The sequence below is a fragment of the Octopus bimaculoides genome, chromosome 3 (genome assembly GCF_046866305.1).
Source record: "Octopus bimaculoides isolate indiv1 chromosome 3, ASM4686630v1, whole genome shotgun sequence".
NCBI classification, from domain to species: domain Eukaryota; kingdom Metazoa; phylum Mollusca; class Cephalopoda; order Octopoda; family Octopodidae; genus Octopus; species Octopus bimaculoides.
The window spans coordinates 72,923,634-72,945,037 of NC_142930.1; the positions used below are offsets into that span (position 1 = coordinate 72,923,634).

General features: G+C 38.2%; 1 protein-coding gene across 1 annotated transcript; it reads left to right on the forward strand.

The window, feature by feature from the left end:
- Nucleotides 1-20,412: 20,412 nt before the first annotated feature.
- Nucleotides 20,413-20,844, forward strand: LOC149136585 (uncharacterized). The gene has a single exon (XM_089348379.1). The coding sequence runs from the start codon at nucleotides 20,413-20,415 to the stop codon at nucleotides 20,842-20,844; it is 432 nt and encodes a 143-aa protein (XP_089204505.1).
- Nucleotides 20,845-21,404: the final 560 nt, after the last annotated feature.

A 21,404-nucleotide genomic window follows, 5' to 3' on the forward strand; every position in this document is an offset into this window, starting at 1 on the left:
CTTGGCGCAGTTGTTCGAGCGATGGTTAGAATGCTTCGCGTTATTTGTTCCGAAACTCTGTGCCCTGAATACCCTGCAGTCAATATCGCCTTCCTATATTTCAGGATCATTTTTTTCTACTTCTTCTCAGTCACTGGCTGTGCTGGGGAGAATATCGGCTTGAAGGATTCATGCTTTTGTCTGGTACTTATTCTATTGGTGGCATATTTTGCTGAAGTGCTATGTCACGAATACATAAACTAACCAACACCGGCTGTCGAGCGGGGGAGGACAAGCACAAACTCAGCATTCACCAGCACACACGTAAACACACACACACACACACACACACACACACACACACAAACACAGACACACACACACACACACACACACACACACACACACACATATATATATATATATATATATCTGTGTGTATGCATATGTGTGGGCTGTCTACACCCCCCACACACACACTCAAGAGCTTCCCGTAGGTTCCGTCAAATTCTCTCGCAATACATTAGACGGTCCGGGGTTATAATAGACGATACTTACCAAAGTTATTGCACTCTAAAGATGAAACAGGAGGCGCATTGTTGCAAAGTGTGCCTAACCACGCAGCCATAAAAAAATACAATGCAAGGTAGTGGGTTTGTGGAACTGTAAGAACATCTGAACGGTTACCTTGTATTTATCCTGGCACTTTGTGTTCCAGGGTTGAAATTCCGTGATAACCTTCTGGTGCGGTACACTCAATTCGTTGTCCGGTTTAACACCACTACTTGTCACTTCAAGAGCCTGTAGCGGAATCCACAGTGGCGCAAGAATTCGGATCAGGTATCCAGTTTGAAGTTATGTTTTTCTTTCTCTCTCTCCAACTAGTCTCCGTCCATGGGTATTGCCCTCTTTCTTGACCCAAAAATTAAGAAAGAAAACATATACAATCGTACATATATACATACATACAGACACGCACATAATACACACACATATTGATATAGAAGTATAGAAAAAGAAACCCAGAGAACGTAAACGGCATTTATGCTTCATATAATGTAAGCGTTTCAAAATGGCGGCATACATCAATTACGTGAGTTTAAATCTCTTGTTACATAACAAATCCTGATGGCATTCTCCATTAGTATTATTGGCAATAATACGGCACAAATAGAGATGCACGCTCTTCTATTCACTAGTATAAAATTACGAACAGTTAGGTTACCATAGGTGAATAAAACAGAAGGAAGTGAGAGCATTAGTGTACATAAGGAATGTAGTAAGGTCGAGAAGGGAAGCCCCCTTCCCATTAAGTCGCACTTTCTCTCTCTTTCACTGTATATATACATATGTGTGTATATATCATTTACTTGTTTCAGTCATTTTACTGCGGCCATGCTGGAGCACCGCCTTTAGTCGAGCAAATCGACCCCAGGACTTATTCTTTGTAAGCCTAGTACTTATTCTATCGAGTTTTTTTGCCGAACCGCTAAGTTAAGGGGATGTAAACACACCAGCGTCAGTTGTCTAGCGATGGTGGGGGGACTAACACACACACAGGCACAAACAGACAGACATACACACACACACACATATACATATATACGACAGGTTTCTTTCAGTTTCCGTCTACCAAATCCACTCACAAGGCTTTGGTCGGCCCGAGGCTATAGTAGAAGACACTTGCCCAAGGTGCCACGCAGTGGGACTGAAACCGGAACCATATGATTGGTAAGCAAGCTACTTACCACATAGCCTTCAAATTTTGACAAAGGCCAGCAATTTCGGAGGCGAGGATAAGTCTATTACACCGACTCCAGTGTTCCACTGGTACTTTTTTTTATCTCCCCCGAAAGAATGAAAGGAAAAGTCAAACTCAGCAGCATTTGAACTCAGAACGTAAAGACGGACAAAATGTCGCTGAGCATTTTATCCGACGTGCTAAAGATTCTGCCAGTTCATCGCCTTAGTAATTATAATAATAATGATTTCAAATTTTGGCACAAGGTCAGCAATTTCGAGTGAGAGGGTAAATCGATAACATTGACTCCAATGTTCAACAGGTACTTATTTTATCGACCCTGAAATGATGAAAGGCAAGGTCGACTCCGGCGGAATTTAAACTCAAAACTCAAAAAATGGACAAAATGCCCCCAAGCACTTTGTCCTGCGTGCTAACGATTTTGCCAGCTCACCGCCTTAATAATGATATTAATAACAACATCAGTAACAATAAAATCGCATTCTTAGTAATAATGATATTAACACATTGAGCCCTGATCTCCTGAACCTTATTTTATCATATACCTGGCATTCCACCGGTGCTACGGTATAGAGAAATATAAGCCATCCACCGGTAAACCGGTGTTACGGGCTCAAAGGGTTAATAATGGAATAAAAATAATAAATACAAAATAATATAATAGATCCCTTCCAACCCAGATTCTGCCAACCTTGTCCATTTATGCCTTACACATTGTTTATTAAAGATTATTATCTTTTCTAGAAGCATATTCTCTGAGACAGATAATATCAGACTTCTTTGAAATTTCCAAACAGGTGAAACTACATAGTCAGAATATTATGGCGCACATACACTGTCATCATGAAGATCAATGGAGACATAACAACCTAACTTCAAGACTAAAGTGGAGAACAGTGAAGGATCTTTCACAACACCAACAAATGAAAGCCACCCAACAAAAACCACCAAAGTTACTACTAATACAAAATCTCTGATGATTTTTCGTGGTCATCACACAGCTGTAACATACAAAATTCATAACAAGGTTACCCGACTTTCTTTCTTAGATTGCTAAATATATCACGCTTGATATGTTGATGTTTTCTTCTTCTGCAAAGTCATGCACTTTGGAGCAAGGTGAACATATACTATTAAAAAATATATAAAATGAAAACGAAAAACAAAAAAGGTCGTCCGACTAAGCATAATACTTTCTACCATAGACACAAAACGTGAAATTTTGGCGGAGTCGGATAGTCGATTACGTCGACCCCAGCCCTCAGCTGGTACTTAATTGAGCGAACCCGAAAAGAAAAAAAGGCAAAGTCGACCTCGGAGGAATTTAAACTAAGTCGGACGAAATGCATCTAAGCATTTTCTTCGACGCGCTAACGATTCTACTAGCTCGCACCTAACATGACGCCGCACAATGAAATAGGGATCTGGTGAATAAGCACAGAGTTACTCACAATTTTCTTTTTTCTTTTTTCTTTCCAAGGGCTTTTTGGTTAATTAATCAAGATACTCTCACGAAAGTAATCTCACCATTAACCAGTTAACACACTCATTTTATACAGCTGACACAGAGTTTCTGGTTGTTTTGAAATACATTGCAAACCAAATCGATTCATACTTTTCTGCTATCCATCGGAACTCCAAATTACGAACTGTTCCTACTAGCCATGGGCGCTGTTTTTCATCTTCGATTAAATAATTACAATTTCCAAATAGATTTTGTGCGTAACCATTAATCTCTTAGATTCATTTACATTCCAGCACCTTAACAGCCGCTGAAATAACAAATTGTATGATAACTATAAAGCATGAACTTCCAAATATCCTACTGGCATCTTACGTACACAAACATGCATGTGTGTGGGTGTGTGTGTGTGTGTGTGTGTGTGTGTGCGTGTGTGTGTGTGCGTGTGCGACCGCCTGCGTGTTCGGATTTAAAATTTCATTTTCATTCTTCGAATATCATATAAAATGAAAAGAAAAAGTAAGAGAAAAAATGCACGTGCGCGTATAAAAATACGTATGTGAGTGTACGAGTGTATGTGTCAGTGCGTGTATGTGTGTCTGTGTGTGCATGTATGTAAAACTATGTCATTTAATATTTTTACTTTATAGCACTATGTGAACATATATTTTATATCTGTCTATATAATCTGTCCGAGTTTTATTTCCTACATTCACATAATTGCAGTGAAGACTTGTCAAATACCACAAACCACTGTCAAATATTTGGATTAAAAAAATACCAAAAAAACCCACAGATAACAAAGAAGAGAAAAATGAGCTTTCGGTACCGTATTGCCGTAAGAAATGGTCTTGGTAAGAAGCTTTTGGGTTCAGCATTTCAAAGAATATTGATTGACATTAGAGTGGCAGTAGAAAGAAATTCCACGCGGAATCCAACCTCGGCATTTGGTTTCTATGTTCTGGTATTCTAAGATTTTAGCTACCTTTTTCCAAGCATTCATATGTATTCTGACTCTCTCCTTACACACACTCTCTCTCTCAGTCAAAATGCTTATCTATCTATCTATCTATCTATCTATCTATCTATCTATCTATCTATCTATCTATCTATCTATATATATATATATATATATATATATATATATATATATATATATATATATCCATCTTGCAATTAATCTATCTGTTTCTCTCTCTCTCTCTTTCTCTCTCTCTCTTTCTCTCTCTCTCTCTCTCTTTCTCTCTCTCTCCCTCTCTCTCTCTCTATCTATCTATCTGTCTATATATATATATATATATATATTCATAGATATATAGGCATGTATACATTCACACACTGAATATATATATATGCATGTATGCATACATAAAATCACACGCACATATAAGTGTGTGTGTGTGTGTGTGTGTGTGTATGAACACAGATAGACATTTAGACATAAATTCATGCATACACACATATTTTATCTTTTACTTGTTTCAGTCATTAGACTGCGACCATGATGGAGCACCGCCTTAAAGAATTTTAGTCGAACTAATCGATCGCCTTACTTACTTTTGTTAAGCTGGGTACTTAGTCAATAGGTTTCTTTAACCGAACCGCTAGGTTACGGGGAACATAACCGCTAAGTTACGAACATAGGTTGTCAAGCAGTGGTGTGGTACAAGCACAAAGATGCGCGCGCGCGCACACACACAAACACGCACACACAACAAATATATATAGTAAGAGAGAAGGGAAAAGTATGACTGATATATATATATATATATATATATATATATATATATATATATATATATATATATAAAGATAGATAGATAGATAGATAGATAGATAGATAGATAGATAGATAGATAGATAGATAGATAGATAGATAGATTTGATACTGTGAGAGATACACAGAAAAGCGTGTACATCTGTGCGCATGCGTGTTGCTATGTATATATAAAAGACAAATAATTTGCGGAAGACAGACAGACAGACAGACAGACAGACAGACAGTCAGCCAGCCAGACAGACAGACGGATCGATCCCTCTTATATGTCATCCAAACAACATATTGAACATTGAGCTCTTGAAAAACACGACCAAATATGATCTCTGTCCATTTCATTACATATTGTTTGTCTGACAATCTAGTGACATATAAATGTTATTAAACATATGACGTCTCCTGATCTATAGACAAACAGAAACGGAGAAAGGGAAAATAAACGATGATGTGAGCGCTGGAGAAAAAACTGTGTCCGCCATGTTAAAATATGTTCAGTCCAATAGAACACTTCCATCTGTCATCAATTGTTTAACTGTCTCTGTTTGTTTGTTTACTTGGTGTTAGACTTTTTCTTCTTGTTTACTTGTGTTTGTTGTTTCTTTATATTTCGTCAAAATTGTTACTGCTTGTTTGTATTTACTTCTTTAATATATTGTTTTTTACGTGTTCTTTTTTTTTTTCTTTCTTAGTGATGTCGATATTGTGTGACAGGAATGTGTTACTCGTTCCCAGGCAGATGTGAACAGTTTTCCAGTGGTAGATTACTCAGATGTTTGTGGCAAGTACTATACTGGAAACGAGTCGAAGATTTTAGTGCCTACCTCAACGGCATGCGTGGCACTCACTACAGGACGTGAAGTGCAGCAGAATGCTGATAACAGCAGCTGAGATATGGGTTGGTAGTAATTGGTAGTTGAGGGGCGAATCGCCTCGACTCAATTGTCAAACATTCGAGCTTCATGTGTTTATACGAAAGCGAGAAAGTGCAAGAGAGAGAGGGAGAGAGAGAGAGAGAGAGAAAGAGAGAGAATGAGTGTGTGCGTGCGTGTGTGTGTGCGTGCGTGCGTGTGTGTGTGTGTGTGTGTGTGTGTGTGTCTGTGTGTGTCTGTGTGGTTATGTGCGTATGCGTGTGTGCTAGATTTGTTCGCCGATATCTTAGCCGACGTCTACATCCACTGGTCGTAGAACGGGAGATTTCTCAATGTTTGAGACACATGGTAGTTACGCAGCCGAAAAAGAACACAGGAACATTATTGATAATTTCTAAACCCCTAACTCTGTTGAATGCAATGTAATACGTTTTGTATCAAGGCACTAGCAAAGAGATTAATTCTCATTGGCTGTGTGGTCGGGAAGGCGCAAGGCCAGTGAAATTCCGGACAAATCTGCTGACCACAACCTCTTTCATTCAACATAGTGTAGATAGAGAGGGTAACAAACCTAACTTCGAGGGTGAAGTAACCAATTTACATCAAATGAAAACTTTCAATAGAGATGACCATCCCTATTTAGCAACTGGTATTTGATCGGCGGTCAAACTAAATCTCCACCTATCGAAACCGCTGCAAATTACACATATAATCCGTTTTCTCTCTCATCTTTTCTGTATGTATTCTTTCTTGAGCTACTTCTGCAGAAATTCGGGACTTTGAGATGCATCCCGTTTAAACTAGTAAGCGATAGGGCCCCATTCCGGTATATGCTGACGACGTCATGGCAATGATATTGTACACGTCAGAAATCGATGGATTTTGGATACTGTTCTAAAGAAAAGCGAGGCCTTAAGAAGAGCAAAAGTTAACTCGGACGAGTCAGTGAGTGTGCAGCTCGCTACCCAGAAAACTATGTTCATGTTACCGACTAGAAATATTCAATGATGGACCAATGGACTTGTTAAGCTGCTTACGAGCAGGATAGTAATGGCATCCAGAAATCATTTGAGCGAAAGATAACCCTCAATGGTCGAGCAAATTGAGAAGACGCATACATCATTCCACCTAATCGAGTTGTTGCTGTTATTCTTCTTCTTCTTCTTCTTCTTCTTCTTCTTCTTCTTCTTCTTCTTCTTCTTCTTCTTCTTCTTCTTTCTTCTTCTTCTTCTTTATTTTTATTATTATTGGTGTTACTCTGTAAACATCGAACTGTCAAAGAAGATAAACAGAAAGCAAACAATAACAACAACAACAACAACAACAACAACAACAACAACAACAACAACAACAACAAAAATAAGATATATATGTTGTTGTTATTAAAATAGAAAGTACATTAATACACCACAATTTACACAAACTAAGAACTGTTCGCGCCTACTTATGTACATATGTATATATAGATACGATCACACATCATACATACATACATACATACATTTATATTATATAATATACAAATATATGAATGCATATATATGCATATATATGTGTGTGTGAGTGTGTGTGTTTATATATATTTACATATACACAAAAGCCATCCACGCTAACTCCCTACATATGTATGTGTGGGTATGTGTCTGTGAGAGAGAAAGACAGAAAGAGAGCGACAGCAAGGGAGTGAAAGAAAGAGAGCGTGTAAGAGAGTATGCGAATGTATGTATGAGAGTATGTATCTCACCCCGCCACTCACCACGAACAACGAAAGATGACAGGCAGGGACAAAAGCTGCTGTCGTTTGGATACAGAAAAAAAAATTATAAGTAAATGATACGAGAGTCAAGAAATGTTTTATGGTTTTGAAAACAGTTTATGGCTGATATAAGAGAAGTTGGCAAATTCCTTAGCCAACAGTTTGACTTCAGCAATAAGCAATCAAACTTCAAGTGTTTCTAAGAAAGCACAGCACAATCTGACGTGTACAGTTTAGTGTCATGAGCGCTGCTATTTTCTCTCTCTGTCATTATAAACTTCTATCTGCATAGAACCTACTTAGCTATGAAAGAAAGAGAAATCTTGAAGTTTGGTGAGCAATGAGATAAAGTAGATGCTAAAGTTTGGGGGCGTGCAGCAATGCTGTCGGTAGTCTCTTGTCTATCTTATGGCAGATACCAGCATATAGAAAGTTTCGTTTGTTTGCTCGTTCTTTTTCTTCATACTTGGTCCGATGATTCATTCAACAATAACGATCGCTATCGTACTAAAACTCAGTGGCTATAGGTGCAGGCGTGGCTGTGTGATAAGAAGCTTGGTTCCTAACCACATGGTACTGGGTTCAGTCCTACTGCATGGCACCTTGAGCAAGTGTCTTCTGCTATAGCCTCGAGCCGACCCAAAAGTTTATGAGAGGAACTGGTATACGGAAGCTGGAAGAACTCCGACGCACACACACACACACACACACACACATATATATATATATATATATATATATATATATATATACATACATACATACATACATATATATATATATATATATATATATATATATATATATATATATATATATATATATATATATATATATATATATATATATATATATATATATATATATATATATATATATATATATATATATATATATATATATATATATATATATATATATATATATATATATATATATATATATATATATATATATATATATATATATATATATACAGGCGCGGGTGTGGCTGTATGGTAAGAAGCTCGCTTCCCAACCACATGATTCTGGGTTCAGTCCCATTGTGTGGCATCTTGGGCAAGCGTCTTCTACTATTGCTTCGGGCTGATCAAAGCCTTGTGAGTGGATTTGGTAAATGGAAACTGAAAGAAGCCCGTCGTACACACATATATATATTTGTGTGTGTGTGTGTGTGTGTGTTTGTTCCCCTTCCACCGCTTGACTACCGGTGTTAATATGTTGATGTCCCTGTAGCTTAGCGGTTCGGCAAAAGTTATCGATGGTATAAGTACCAAGCTTAAAAAATGTACTGGGGTCGATATACATTCGACTAAATTTTTTCCAGCATGGCCGCAGTCTAATGACTGAAACAAGTAAAAGATGAAGGATAAAAGATGCATAATTTTTGGGTCAGCTTCTTCCTAAATGTTCTAAACTACTCCAAAATAAGTCAAAAGAAACTTACGTATAATTTAATTCCTTTTTTCTTTCCTTTCTTGGGTGTGTTGGGGGAATCTTTTAACTTTTATTTGTTTCACTCATTATACTGCGGCCATGCTGGGGCACCGCCTTGGAGAATGCTTTTTTCTAAGACGAATGAATCGACCTCAGTACTTATTTTATTTTATTTTATTTTGTTAAGCCTAGTATTTTTCGTATCGGTTCTTTTGCTGAACTGCTTAGTTACGGGGACGTAAACAGATCAGTATCGGTTGTCAAACGGTGATATGAGACAAACACAAACATAAAAACGTACATATAGATATATATATATATAGAGAGAGAGAGAGACACACACACACGCACACACACACACACACACACACACATATAAATATATATGTATATATATATATATATTTATATACGACGAGCTTCTTTAAGTTTCCATGTACCAAATCCACTCACAAGGCTTTGGTCGGCCCGAGACTATAGTAGAAGACACTTACCTAACGTGTCATCTAGTGGGACTGAACCCAGAACCATGTGGTTGGGAAGCAAGCTTCTTATTTCTTTACTTCCCACTAGGGGCTACACAAACAGGGAACAAACAAGGACAGACAAACGGATTAAGTCGATTATATCTACCCCAGTGCGTAACCGGTATTTATTTAATCGACACCGAAAGGATGAAAGGCAAAGTCGACCTCGATGGAATTTGAACGCAGAACGTGGCGGCAGACGAAATTCCGCTAAGCATTTCGTCCGGCGTCCTAACGTTTTTGCCAACTCGCAAGTTTCTTACCACACAGCTATGCCTGCCCCTTTCGTTTCAATTAATTTTGAAAATAATGAAAAATTTTGAAAAATAGCTTTTGTTGTTATTAATCAAGTGTATGGAACATTAATTAACATGGATATTTTTTTATCGCTTTTAAAACATGAAATTTGCATCATAGAACCAGGGTCTGTCTCATGTGATTTGATATCAAAAGGGTTAAACTGGGCGGAAACCCATCCATCTGCACGTTTGAAGACAACAACTTAGTTCCAGAGAGAAAGTGAAAAAAAGAGAAAGAGAAAAAAGAGAGAAGACATTCTATCATTCCACGTATTAACGACTCTGTCAATTGACTGCTTTACGTTGCTCATTCAGGATACGATCTATGTGATATCGAAGAAGTGGTTTGCTAAAGTAGAATGATATAATAATGTCGAGCTCAACAGCCAAGCAGTCACTTCCCAGAAGATCTTTGCCCGGAAGATCTTTATCCACAACGCCAAAATTCATCTCTTATCACGAATTCGCTCCAAGCATTTTAATATAATAAGGATCTATCTATTGGAGCACAAAACAAAAAATTCTTTGTTGGTTTTAGACGAATTGATGGTAACAGAAAGTATAGGATCCCTGACAGAATTTACATGGAAGGTGTGGAATCCATAAGCGTTGTGGCTGAGAGTCGAATGGCTAAGTGTTTCACCTGCAGAAATTCAACCTATCAAAAAGATTTCTCCCATCGATTAAAGACACGGAAATCACCCTTGGTGACAACTTCACTACTGCATCTACACAACCCCATGAGCAGTGGAACTGTTTGTTCCCTACTCCACCGGCTCCCACTGAAGAGCAAACTCTTCCTAAACTTCCTGCTTTGCAAACGAACAACAACGACTCAAATTACTCTTTCGATCAGATTTATCCATCTCCCACCGATTCATTAAGGAATAATTTGGACAAGAAAGAGCCCCCTCCGAAATCTCAACAAAAACAACTACAAACATAAAAACCTCATCTTCAGCTCATTTCAAAATTACTCTAGCAATAGCATAGTGTCGGACACCGAAGTGGAGACGGTCGGCACTATTCTAAAGGAATACGAGTTGGTTGCAGGAGGCAAAATCGACGCCAAGTCAGTGGGCTTGTGGCTGGGCTCTTGGAGAGGCGGGTTGATGCCGCCGGACGGTGTCGTTGGATGCTGGACTGACGAAGCAGCTAACTGCTTGGTTCTAGTTGAGTCAGTCCGGCTATATAAGAATTGGGACGAGGTGACAAACAGGGTGCTCAGTCTTGCTCAGAAATGGGCAGGGAATAAGCTGTCCTTAAAAGGTCGGGAATAGGTGGCGAATGCTTACATCACCTGTCATCGTTTATCGTCTGACGATTGTGCCTTACCCCAGTTACTGCTTGATCAAGTTGGAGAGTCTCTTATTTATTTTCTTGTGGAAAGAACGCGTTCCAATGGTCAGGGGTCCAGTCTGCTGCCAGCAACGTATGCATGGCGGCTTACGCATGCCCTGGCTCCTGATGCACAGGCATGCGCTCAGGTCGCACCATCTGCAGCGATTTCTGAGAGGTGAACGTGTGTGCGTTCCGTTTGTGAAGCACATCTTTCTACAGCTCTCTAGACCGTGACTGGACACCTGGCACCTAAAATGTCGTCAGGCGCTCACACCCTTTTACCAGTTGAACAACTGGATCGGTGGTTGACGCACTTTTATAATATATAGAGAGTTAGTGGCGGGTAAGTACGAGGACGTCCTCGGAGAGAATCTGGGTGTTGATGAAAACGAACTGGATAGTCTGTTTCGAAGGACTTTTCCATTTGACAATTTCCAGATGCCCTTGGCCTTGGCCTGGTAATTGCTACCGGGGTGAGGGTGGGAGTGCTACCGGTGTGCGATAAATTTTACGGGCGTGGATATGCTATCAGACAGGCTTCTACGAGGTGCGTACGGAACAACGAAACCATTCTGCACGCATTTGTTCAGTGTCCGGGCTTTGCTGACTTGTTGGGGTTATGTCAAACAGATGCTGTCGCGTGTGGGATGGTTACGCCGGGTCCATAGTGATGACTACCCCACCATTTTCCTTTAATCGGGCAGGTAAGGCAGTTTTCCTTTGCCAGGTGGCTGTGGTGAAAGGTTGTCTGCTGGACGAGGCTGAAAGGCATGAGGACAGAGACATTCTTCTTTGGTAGAGCCCTCATTGACTTTTGCAAGTTTCATTTGAAAAGGAAAGCGATGGTGGAGTGGGAAGTGCTATCTTCGAGTTAATTTATTGAAAGGTGTGTGAATGTCGCGAAAGTGGCAAGAGTAGGCGGTACCGCTCTTAGTATAGATCTGTGAATCAGAGAGGAGAAATTGGAGAGGTTTAAGGAGATCGTGAATTGTGGGGTTTCTCGATTATCCCTAGAGGTCCTCCTGTATTAGGACCACATCACTATCATCCTTTTTCCCTTTCTTCTTTCCCTTTACTGTTGTATGTATACTCCCAGTCTTTGTTTTATTGTAAACAGTGTATACTTTCTATATTTATTTTATAATTTCAGTATGTGTAAACCCCAACACTTTATGTTTGTCTTTGTATTGTCCCCCTCGTCCTTCGCCCTGGGAGCAAATAAAGAAATAACTATTGTTATTATTATTAAGGCGGCGAAAAGCTGCGAGCTAGTAGAATCGTTAGCACACCGGGCAAATGGCTTAGCGGCATTTCGTCTGTCTTCAAATTTTGAGTTCAAATTCCGCCAAGGCCGACTTTGCCTTTCATCCATTCGGGGTCGAGAAAATAAGTACCAGTTGGCCACTGGTGTCGATGTAATTGACTTATCCCCTGTTTTGAACTTGCTAACCTTCTGTCAAAATTTGAAACCATTGTCATTACTTAGGTGACGAGCGGGAAGAATCATTAGCGCGCAGGACAAAACCTGAGTTGAAATTCCGCCCAAGTTGACTCTGCTTTTAATCTCTTCGGGGTCAATAAAATAAGTACCAGTTAAACAGTGGGATAGATATCATCGACTCCGACTCATCCTATCACTTAAAGAAGAAAAAATATTTCAGGTCTTGTTCCTGCAGTAGAAAAGATTATTACTAGCTATTATATCATGTATGATACAGCAACAGCTGTATTAGAAAGAAGATTAAAAAAAAAGCCAATAAAATACCTCGACTATAAATTACACACATTGCACTACTTTCAACTGAAGAAAGGTTATTGTTGCTGTTACTGCTGTTACTAATTCTGTAGGTGCTCTTGTTATTATTCTTGCTAATGCCATTACTGCTGTTGTCTTCTCCATTGTTGCTGATGTTGTTCTTATTGTCGTTCGTTTCGGTGTATATGAATATTTATTACATGCCTCTTTTAACAGTAAAAGTAGTTTCTGATTTCTCTATATCATCTTGGTAAACACACAAAAAGAAAATGTATCCAATTTCCTTCAAGACAATGAATTCTGTTGTGTGAAAGCTCGCTTAACGAGGTAGACAATACATATTTATAGGTATACATATAATGTATAATATGTATGCGTGTGGGGGGTGGGGTGGAGGCGGCGAGCTAGCAGAATCGTTAGCATGCCGGGTAAAATGCTTAGCGGTATTTCGTTAGTCATTACGCTCTGAGTTCAAATTCTGTCAATGTCGTCTTCGCCTATCATTCTTTCGGAGTCGATAAAATAAGTACCAGTTGAGCACTGGGGTCGGTTTGGTCTACTTAGCCAGCCCCCGCCCCACCCCGAAATTTCTGATCCTTTGGCAAAATTTGATGCCAATCAGTGTATGCGTTTGCGTGATGACGGCGAGCTGGCAGAATCGTTAACACGTCAGGCAAAATGAATAGCGGTTTTCGTCTGTCTTTATGTTCTGAGTTCAAATTCTGCCGAAGTCGTCTTTTCCTTTCATCCTTTTGAGGTGGATAAAATATGCACCAGTTCAGCACTGAAGTCGGTGTAATCGACTTAACCTACTCCTCCGAGGCTTTGCGCCAAAATTTGAAACCAGGGTGCGCGTATGTGGTGTTCATCTGTTTGTGTATGTGTGTACGTGCATAGGTAGCGATGGATTGACGCTAGATATGGTCAAATGATTAAGAAGTCATTATCGCGACAACAATGTCCTGAACTCAATCCCAGAACGTGACAACATTGGCAAATGTCTTTTGTCATAACTAAGGTCACTCAAAATCTGGTGAATGAAAGTGAGTGAACGGAAACAATGCGGAAGCCGTCGGATGGATTGCAACTGCCTGAATTTCAAAGGTGCAACCTTATTACAAAAAAGAAAAAGAAAAAATTTAATTGTTGGCCTTGAGCCAAAATTTGAAATCATCCTTATCTGGCAGAATCGTTAGCATGCTGGACGAAATGATTAGCGGTATTTCGCCTGTAGCTACGTTCTGAGTTCAAGTTCCACCGAGGTCGAGTTTGTCTTTCATTCTTTCGGGGTTGATAAATTAAGTACCAGTGAATCACTGGGTCGATGTAATCGACTATCCCCTCCCCCAAATTGTTGCCTTTGTGCCTTTAGTGGAAAGGATTATTATTATCATTTACTTTTTATCTGCATGTTTGTTACAGTCACTTGCCGAGATACAACCAGCATCCTGGGGCGAGTGAAGGATAATTTTGATGAAAGCTTTGGGAGGGGAAGTAGCGAAATATCGTCATGTAATACAACACAAATATTAAATGGATAGGGTTTTTCTAAGGATGTGCGCAATACTTGTCAGCACAATCTTTTGCATTTCTCTGAGACATCGTCCTCCTGGAATCTTATCTAGATTTTTCTGACATCCTTTTTTTTATCATACCTGGGGCACCTACAATGACAGGAACAGCTATCGCTTTGAGATGCCACATCTTTTTGTATTTCAATTTCCAGGTCCTTACATTTACTCAGTTTGTTAAATTCCTTTACAGATATATTTTTATCAGTGGGAACACTTACACTTATTAGTCTACAAGTATTTTCTCCTCTGTCTGTAATAATTATTATGTCTAGTCGATTAACCTAGGTCATTTTGTCAGTGTTGACTGAAAAATCCCAGCGGATAGTGACCTTTTTATCTTCAACGACTGGCTCAGAATGATATTCATACCAGTAAACAGGAGTGCTGATTTTGTAGTGTTTACATATTTTCCAATGTAAATACTGTCCAACCTTATTGTGGCAATTTTTGTATTCGTTTGGTATCAGCACAGGACATTTCGAGACGAGATGCTCTATTGTTTTGTCAAATGTGTCGCAGAATCTGCATTTACGGTCAGGTAACTTTTTGTGAGCAAGATTTTATCTTGTGCTGCCAATTTGAGACCTTTTGTCTGCTTTCAGTCCTGAACTTCTCAGTCACTCAGTCTACATCAGCATTTCAAGTTCGAAGTATATACTGTCCATGAAGAACCCTCTGGCTCCACTGCTCCTCGATCTGTTTCTGCCCGTTCTTTTTGCAGTATGCTTGATCCATTTTGCTTGTTTTGTGGAAGTGGTTTCAAGTTCTTCATCTAATTCAGGATTAAGGCCAAGTTCCCTTGCGAATTTGCAAGCTTCCGTGACAATATCATTATTATTATCATTATTATTATTATTATTATTATTATTATTATTATTATTGAGTGCATGCCATCAGTGACACTGGGGTAAAATATACGAAGCCCAGTATACCCATCATGACTACCCGTCTGATAAGGGTACACCAGGCACATGCATCACAACCATATGTGCACGACATGGTGATCTCATATCAAGATAAACAGTGCATGACCTCGCAGGTGGGGCCCAGTTAGAATTTTCTTCAGGTCGAGCCATCCCGCTCAGAAGATCCCTGAATAAGGTTTGTTTAAGGATGTTGAACAAAACAACCATGTTTACAAAGGTGAATTATTCAAACCCCAAAGAATTCCTCTCAACACATGACTATGATGCTCCCCCACTACTTCTGCTTGTGATCAGAGATGCACATATCGTCAGCCACCAAGGGACATGCTCAACTGGTTAAGGTCAAACAACTGACAAGCAAATCTGTGATACTGAGCAGAATATTTGCTGTAGCCCATCTTTTTATACCAAGACAAAAGAATGTACATGATAACACTTCCAATCAATTAAGATCGGAAGCCATGAGAGCCACTGCATCCGGGCATATTATTATTATTATTATTATTATTATTATTATTATTATTATTATTATTATTATTATTATTATCATTATTATTATTCCATAGTCTTATTTTTGTTACATGCTTTCACTGCACTACCGAGCGCAGCTTTGTATGCCTTGGGTATGTGTTGTGGTTTGTTGTGGTGCTCTTATTTTCACTGTATTGAAAGTGTTTTACGTAGGATGTGTGCGGTGCCTAGTAGTACTATTTTCTGTATGTTTTATATACTTGTTAGTCCTGGTGTTTCTGTTACGTATTTGTCTGAATGTTTCTTTTTATCATACCTAATGCGCCTTTTATGATAGGAATTCTTCATGTTTTAGGCTCCACATTCGAGTATTTCCAGATCTTTGTATTTTGAAAGTTTCCCCGTTTCTTTTAGAGAAACATTGTCATCTGTTGGTATTGCTACATCGATTAGAAAGCATTTTTTTCTTGATGATCTCTGACAACTATATCTAGCTTTTTGGCATAAATTTCTCTGTCTGTGTATTTTGGCATATCCCAGAGTGTGGTTGCTTTCTCATTTCTGTGACCTTTTCTGGCGTCTGCCTATACCATCTTTTTTCTGCTGTTATTCCATCGTGTTAGCATAGCTTCCAGTGCAGTAGTAGTAGTAGTGGTAGTAGTAGTAGTAGTAGTAGTAGTAGTAGTAGTAGTAGTAGTAGTAGTAGTTGTTGTAATAGTAGTAGTAGTAGTAGTGCGAGCTGATAGAAGCGTTAGCACATCGGGCAAAACGCTTAGTAGCCTTTTGTCCACCTTTACATTCTGAGTTCAGAAGGCTCTTAAGACAAGTAACTCTTGTCAAAGTTGACTGCCACATGGTATCGATCTCAGAACATTGCAAGTATGAAGTGCACTTCTTAACCATTTGGGCAGTGTCTGACGTCTGTGAGCAATTGAGCAACTGAGCAAATGAGCAATGAATTGATCAAACAAATGAATACTCCCACATGAAACAGACGGAGACCCATGTTATTGGTTGTAAGCCAGTGAAGTTGCCACAAAGCTAGGCCATTGCATTAAAAGAAAACAAATAATGTTCAGGAGGTATTTATATCATATACGGTGGAGGTTTCTCAAATATCGGAATCAACAGATCGCACTACATCAAAGCCTCGTGCGATAAGCTTTTTGTATGTTGTCTCAAAGAATTAGACATAATTTTTCTATCTTCATTGATAGCTGATCTGGGAAAAACACGAAGTGAATGGCTATTGTAGGTGAAAATTCTACAAAATTTTATACGGTTAAAACTTGTCCCGTAAATCATTAGTAGTTTTTTTTAAATGTATTTACGTACATTATATGGCTGTTGACATTCTGGTAAAAATTGTTTATTTATTTCTGTATTTATTTATTTTGAGATTGTAGTCATAGAGCAGAAATCGTTTGTTTGTTTAGGCGGAGAATATTATAAACCAAACCGTAAGAAGTACTCATCGTGGTATTAATAAAAGGAAATAGTTACTCATAAATCAACAGTTATGTAATTTTTTTAATCTTGTGTCTTTTAATTTACTTTCAGTCATAGGACTGCGGCCATGCTGGGGCACTTCCTTGAAGGATTTTACTCGAAATAAACTAACTCAAGCAGTTATTTTTTCCGGTTAACAAGTGGTGGTGCGAGACAAAGAAACAAAGGCACAGAGAGATATATGCATACATATGTGTGTGTGTATATATATATATATATATATGGGGGGGGGGTGTATGCATGTTATTGGGAAGCAAACTTACCACATACACACACACATACACACACACACACATTCACTCACGTTAGTAGTTTTAATTTTATATTCGATATTTTGAAAAGAAAATATTCCTCGTTTTAATAACCTGCTGTATATCTGCTGACTTACGATTTGGTAATATATACTTGTAACGCATAGCTTCTTAGATTTTAAGCCAGGTTTCGGAACCGAATCAAGATTTACCTACATGTTCCTTCCCTATTGTTCTCGGCTTTTACACTTGAAAATTTATGAGAATCAACTGTCACATTTAGTTGAGTTCTATTGTTGAAGTGAACAATCTTAGATTAAATACAGTTGGGGTGCAATAAACCTATTATTTCCCATTGTTCTCTGACCTACATCCAGTTTTCACATTCTGTTTTTCCTTCTTTCTTTCGGAGCCGACGGAGGGAGCACTTTATGCAAGTGACTACACGGCACTTATCGTCTCTACTTGTTGAGACTCTTTTACTCTTTCTTTTTCTCTCTTCTTTTTCCACCAGTCTTCTAGTAGTCAACAAAAGATGAATTTAACTACCTACAGAATGCATATCTGTACTGTGAATAGTCAGTGTATTACAATTTGAGAATAGTTAATGATTATATTTTCGTTATCGTACTGTTTTGTTGTATGATTGCACAATGGAACTTTCAGTTTTAGTTTATTATTTGATTTTTGATCTCTTGGAATACCAAAAACATTTCAGTAACAAAGATGGAAATTGAATCACCAAACAAATCGTTTTGGACTATTTCATTTCACTATCCTCTATCTACATATTTTACTACCTACACATAAACTTATATCAATATCATTTTTCCAATAGCACCACACGCGTCATGTTTCTCACCAGCAAGATATCACTAGCAGTGTATAGATCTTAGACTTTTATTCTTTATCTGTGTCATAAAGTATGATAAACTTAAAACCATAATTTAAAGTCAAACAGTTAAAACATTCGTAATCTGACAAATATATCGAGTTAACCAGTTCGCTTTTTTTCTTTCTTCTTAGAAACTCTTAAATATTCCCTTCATATACAGGCATATCTTATCAAGACCAAAGTGAACATATATACGTATAGATACGTTGATACATACGTATGAACATACGCACACAAATTGATTCATACGTACACATGCAAGCACTAAGAAACAAAGACATGCGAACACTAAGGCACAGATGTGTATATAGTGTATGTACGCACACATACGTATATACATACATACATACATTCATACTTTTCTACTAGTACGTATGTGCGTATATGAAAGTCTGTTGTTATATAGGTATTAGGCGTATGTTCTTGTGTTTGTGTGTGTGTATATGCGTATATATGTGCGTGTATGCTCGCACGCGCTTGTATGTGTGTGGCTATGTGTATGTGCCTGTCTGTGTGTCTGTATGTGTGTGCGTACGCGACTGGGAAGACTTGGGATTACATACGTATATGTGGTAATTTGCATTTAATTTTGTATTGTGTGCATGACTGAATATTTTTTCTGTGAGAATGATGTATTTATCTCAATTAAATCTTACGGCAAGAAATATTAAAGGATAATTATTATTTCTTGTCTGGCATAGTTGACTATTTATTATTCCTGTATTATTTCTCTCCTGTTGCTAAAGAGCATATCACATAAATAGAACAAACGAGTGTAAATGTAGATAGGCATACTGATAACACTATCCGTGGCAATATATCACAACAATGTAGCCGATGTATAAGCACACACACACACACACACACACACACATACACACACACACACTCACACACATATATATATATATATATATATATATATATATATATATATATATATATATATATATATATATACACATATATACATATATATATATGTACATGTATATATGTATATATACACACAGCTGTGCATAAATTCAAACATATGTGTACACATGTGTATACATACGTACTTAGGCACACATATATATGTGCATATATATGTATATCTATATATAGATAGGTATATATGTATCTATATATATATGCGTATGTGTGTAACTGTGTGTGTATGCATGTACGTATGAATGTACGTATGTATGTATGTATGGATGGATGGATGTACACTTAAAATATGAGAGAAAGGAAATGGAATTCATGAGACTCTTTATTATTCACTATGATCGTTTCATCCCATCATGCATCGGTGTCTCGTAGGTGAGATACTGTATAAACGGTATACTACGAGGTGTATGCCCAAATTTAAACACACACACACACACACATACACACACACACACACACACACACACACACACATATATATATATATATATATATATATATATATATATATATATATATATATATATATATATATATATATATATACATATATATGCAGTAGCGGCCACAATATAAGGGTTCGTAAGAACGAGTGTATTGAAATAGTTATTATAGAAGATTAACAACACGTTGAAACTATATATTTTACATATAATTAGATATATATATCTAATATCGATCTTTCGTAAAAGTTTCAAGTGAATGGAATGAATATTTCGTAAGTAACAAGAAAATAAGCAAACAATCCTCCAAATTGCAGCGGCCAAAAGTTAAGGGTCACTTAGAAAAAGTGAACAACTAACCGAGGTATTTGTAGTTTAGAAGACTGTTAATGGGCTAACAGTTACTTCTTATGATCTTACATTATTAGAATATTCAGCTGTCAACATGGCCGCTTGTGAGATACAACCGGTGTCTTGTGATGGAAAAGAAAGGATTGTGTGCTTACACAAAAAAGGCAAGCCAAATTCTGTGATAGCAGCTACTGTAGGAGAGTCTAGACGTGTTGTGCAACGAATTGTACTTCGTTTTAATTCATCAGGATCGACAGATGCTAAACTCCAAACCGGTAGACCTCGTAAAACTTCACGAAGACAGGGTCGTATTATAGTTAGACTGTTACTAAAGGATAGGTTTAAGACTGCTGCTGAGATATCCTGTGTGTTTAGCTCCGCTTCTGATGTCAATGCATCGCCTAAAATAGTTTCTCGAAGGTTACGAGGTTTCGGGGCGGTTGCTCGGGCGCCGGCAAAGAAACCTCTAAGCATAAAGAAGAATCAAAGAGCCCGTCTTCGTTTCGCTCACGAACATGTCGTGTAGACAGAAGAACAGTGGTCGCAGGTTCGTTTTAGCGATGTAATTGAAATTTAATATGATAGGTTCCGATGGCGTGATGTACGTCTGACGAAGAAGTGATGAAAGGTTATCTCGAGCATGTGTGAAGAAGAGAGTGAAATATGGAGGAGGCAGTGTAATGGTATGGGGAGTGATCTCTACTACTGGTCCTGGTCCACTTATTCACCTATAAGCAGATTCTTAGACAACATGCCCTTCCACATCTCCAATCTTCATCAGTTCATCCTCCCATCTTCGTGAAGGACAACGTTCCCTGTCACACTGCGAAGAAAGCCAAAGATTTTTTGAGTGATGAGGGGGTTGATTTCATGGACTGGCCACCTCAAAGTCCCGATTTCTACCCTATAGAAAAAGGTTGGAAGATTATTGGAGATGGGGCGCGAAGGACAAATTCAAAGAACCAAGATGAACTCCGGGAATTATTGAAAAGCGAATGGAACAATATTATTCCATCATCTTGCAAGAAATTAATTCAGTCCCGTGGTAACAGATGTCAGGAGGTCATTGATAGTAAAAGGATGTTC

Excerpts from the sequence above, each read along its gene's own strand:
- LOC149136585 (XM_089348379.1), top strand. The coding sequence starts at position 20,413 with ATGGCCGCTTGTGAGATACAACCGGTGTCTTGTGATGGAAAAGAAAGG.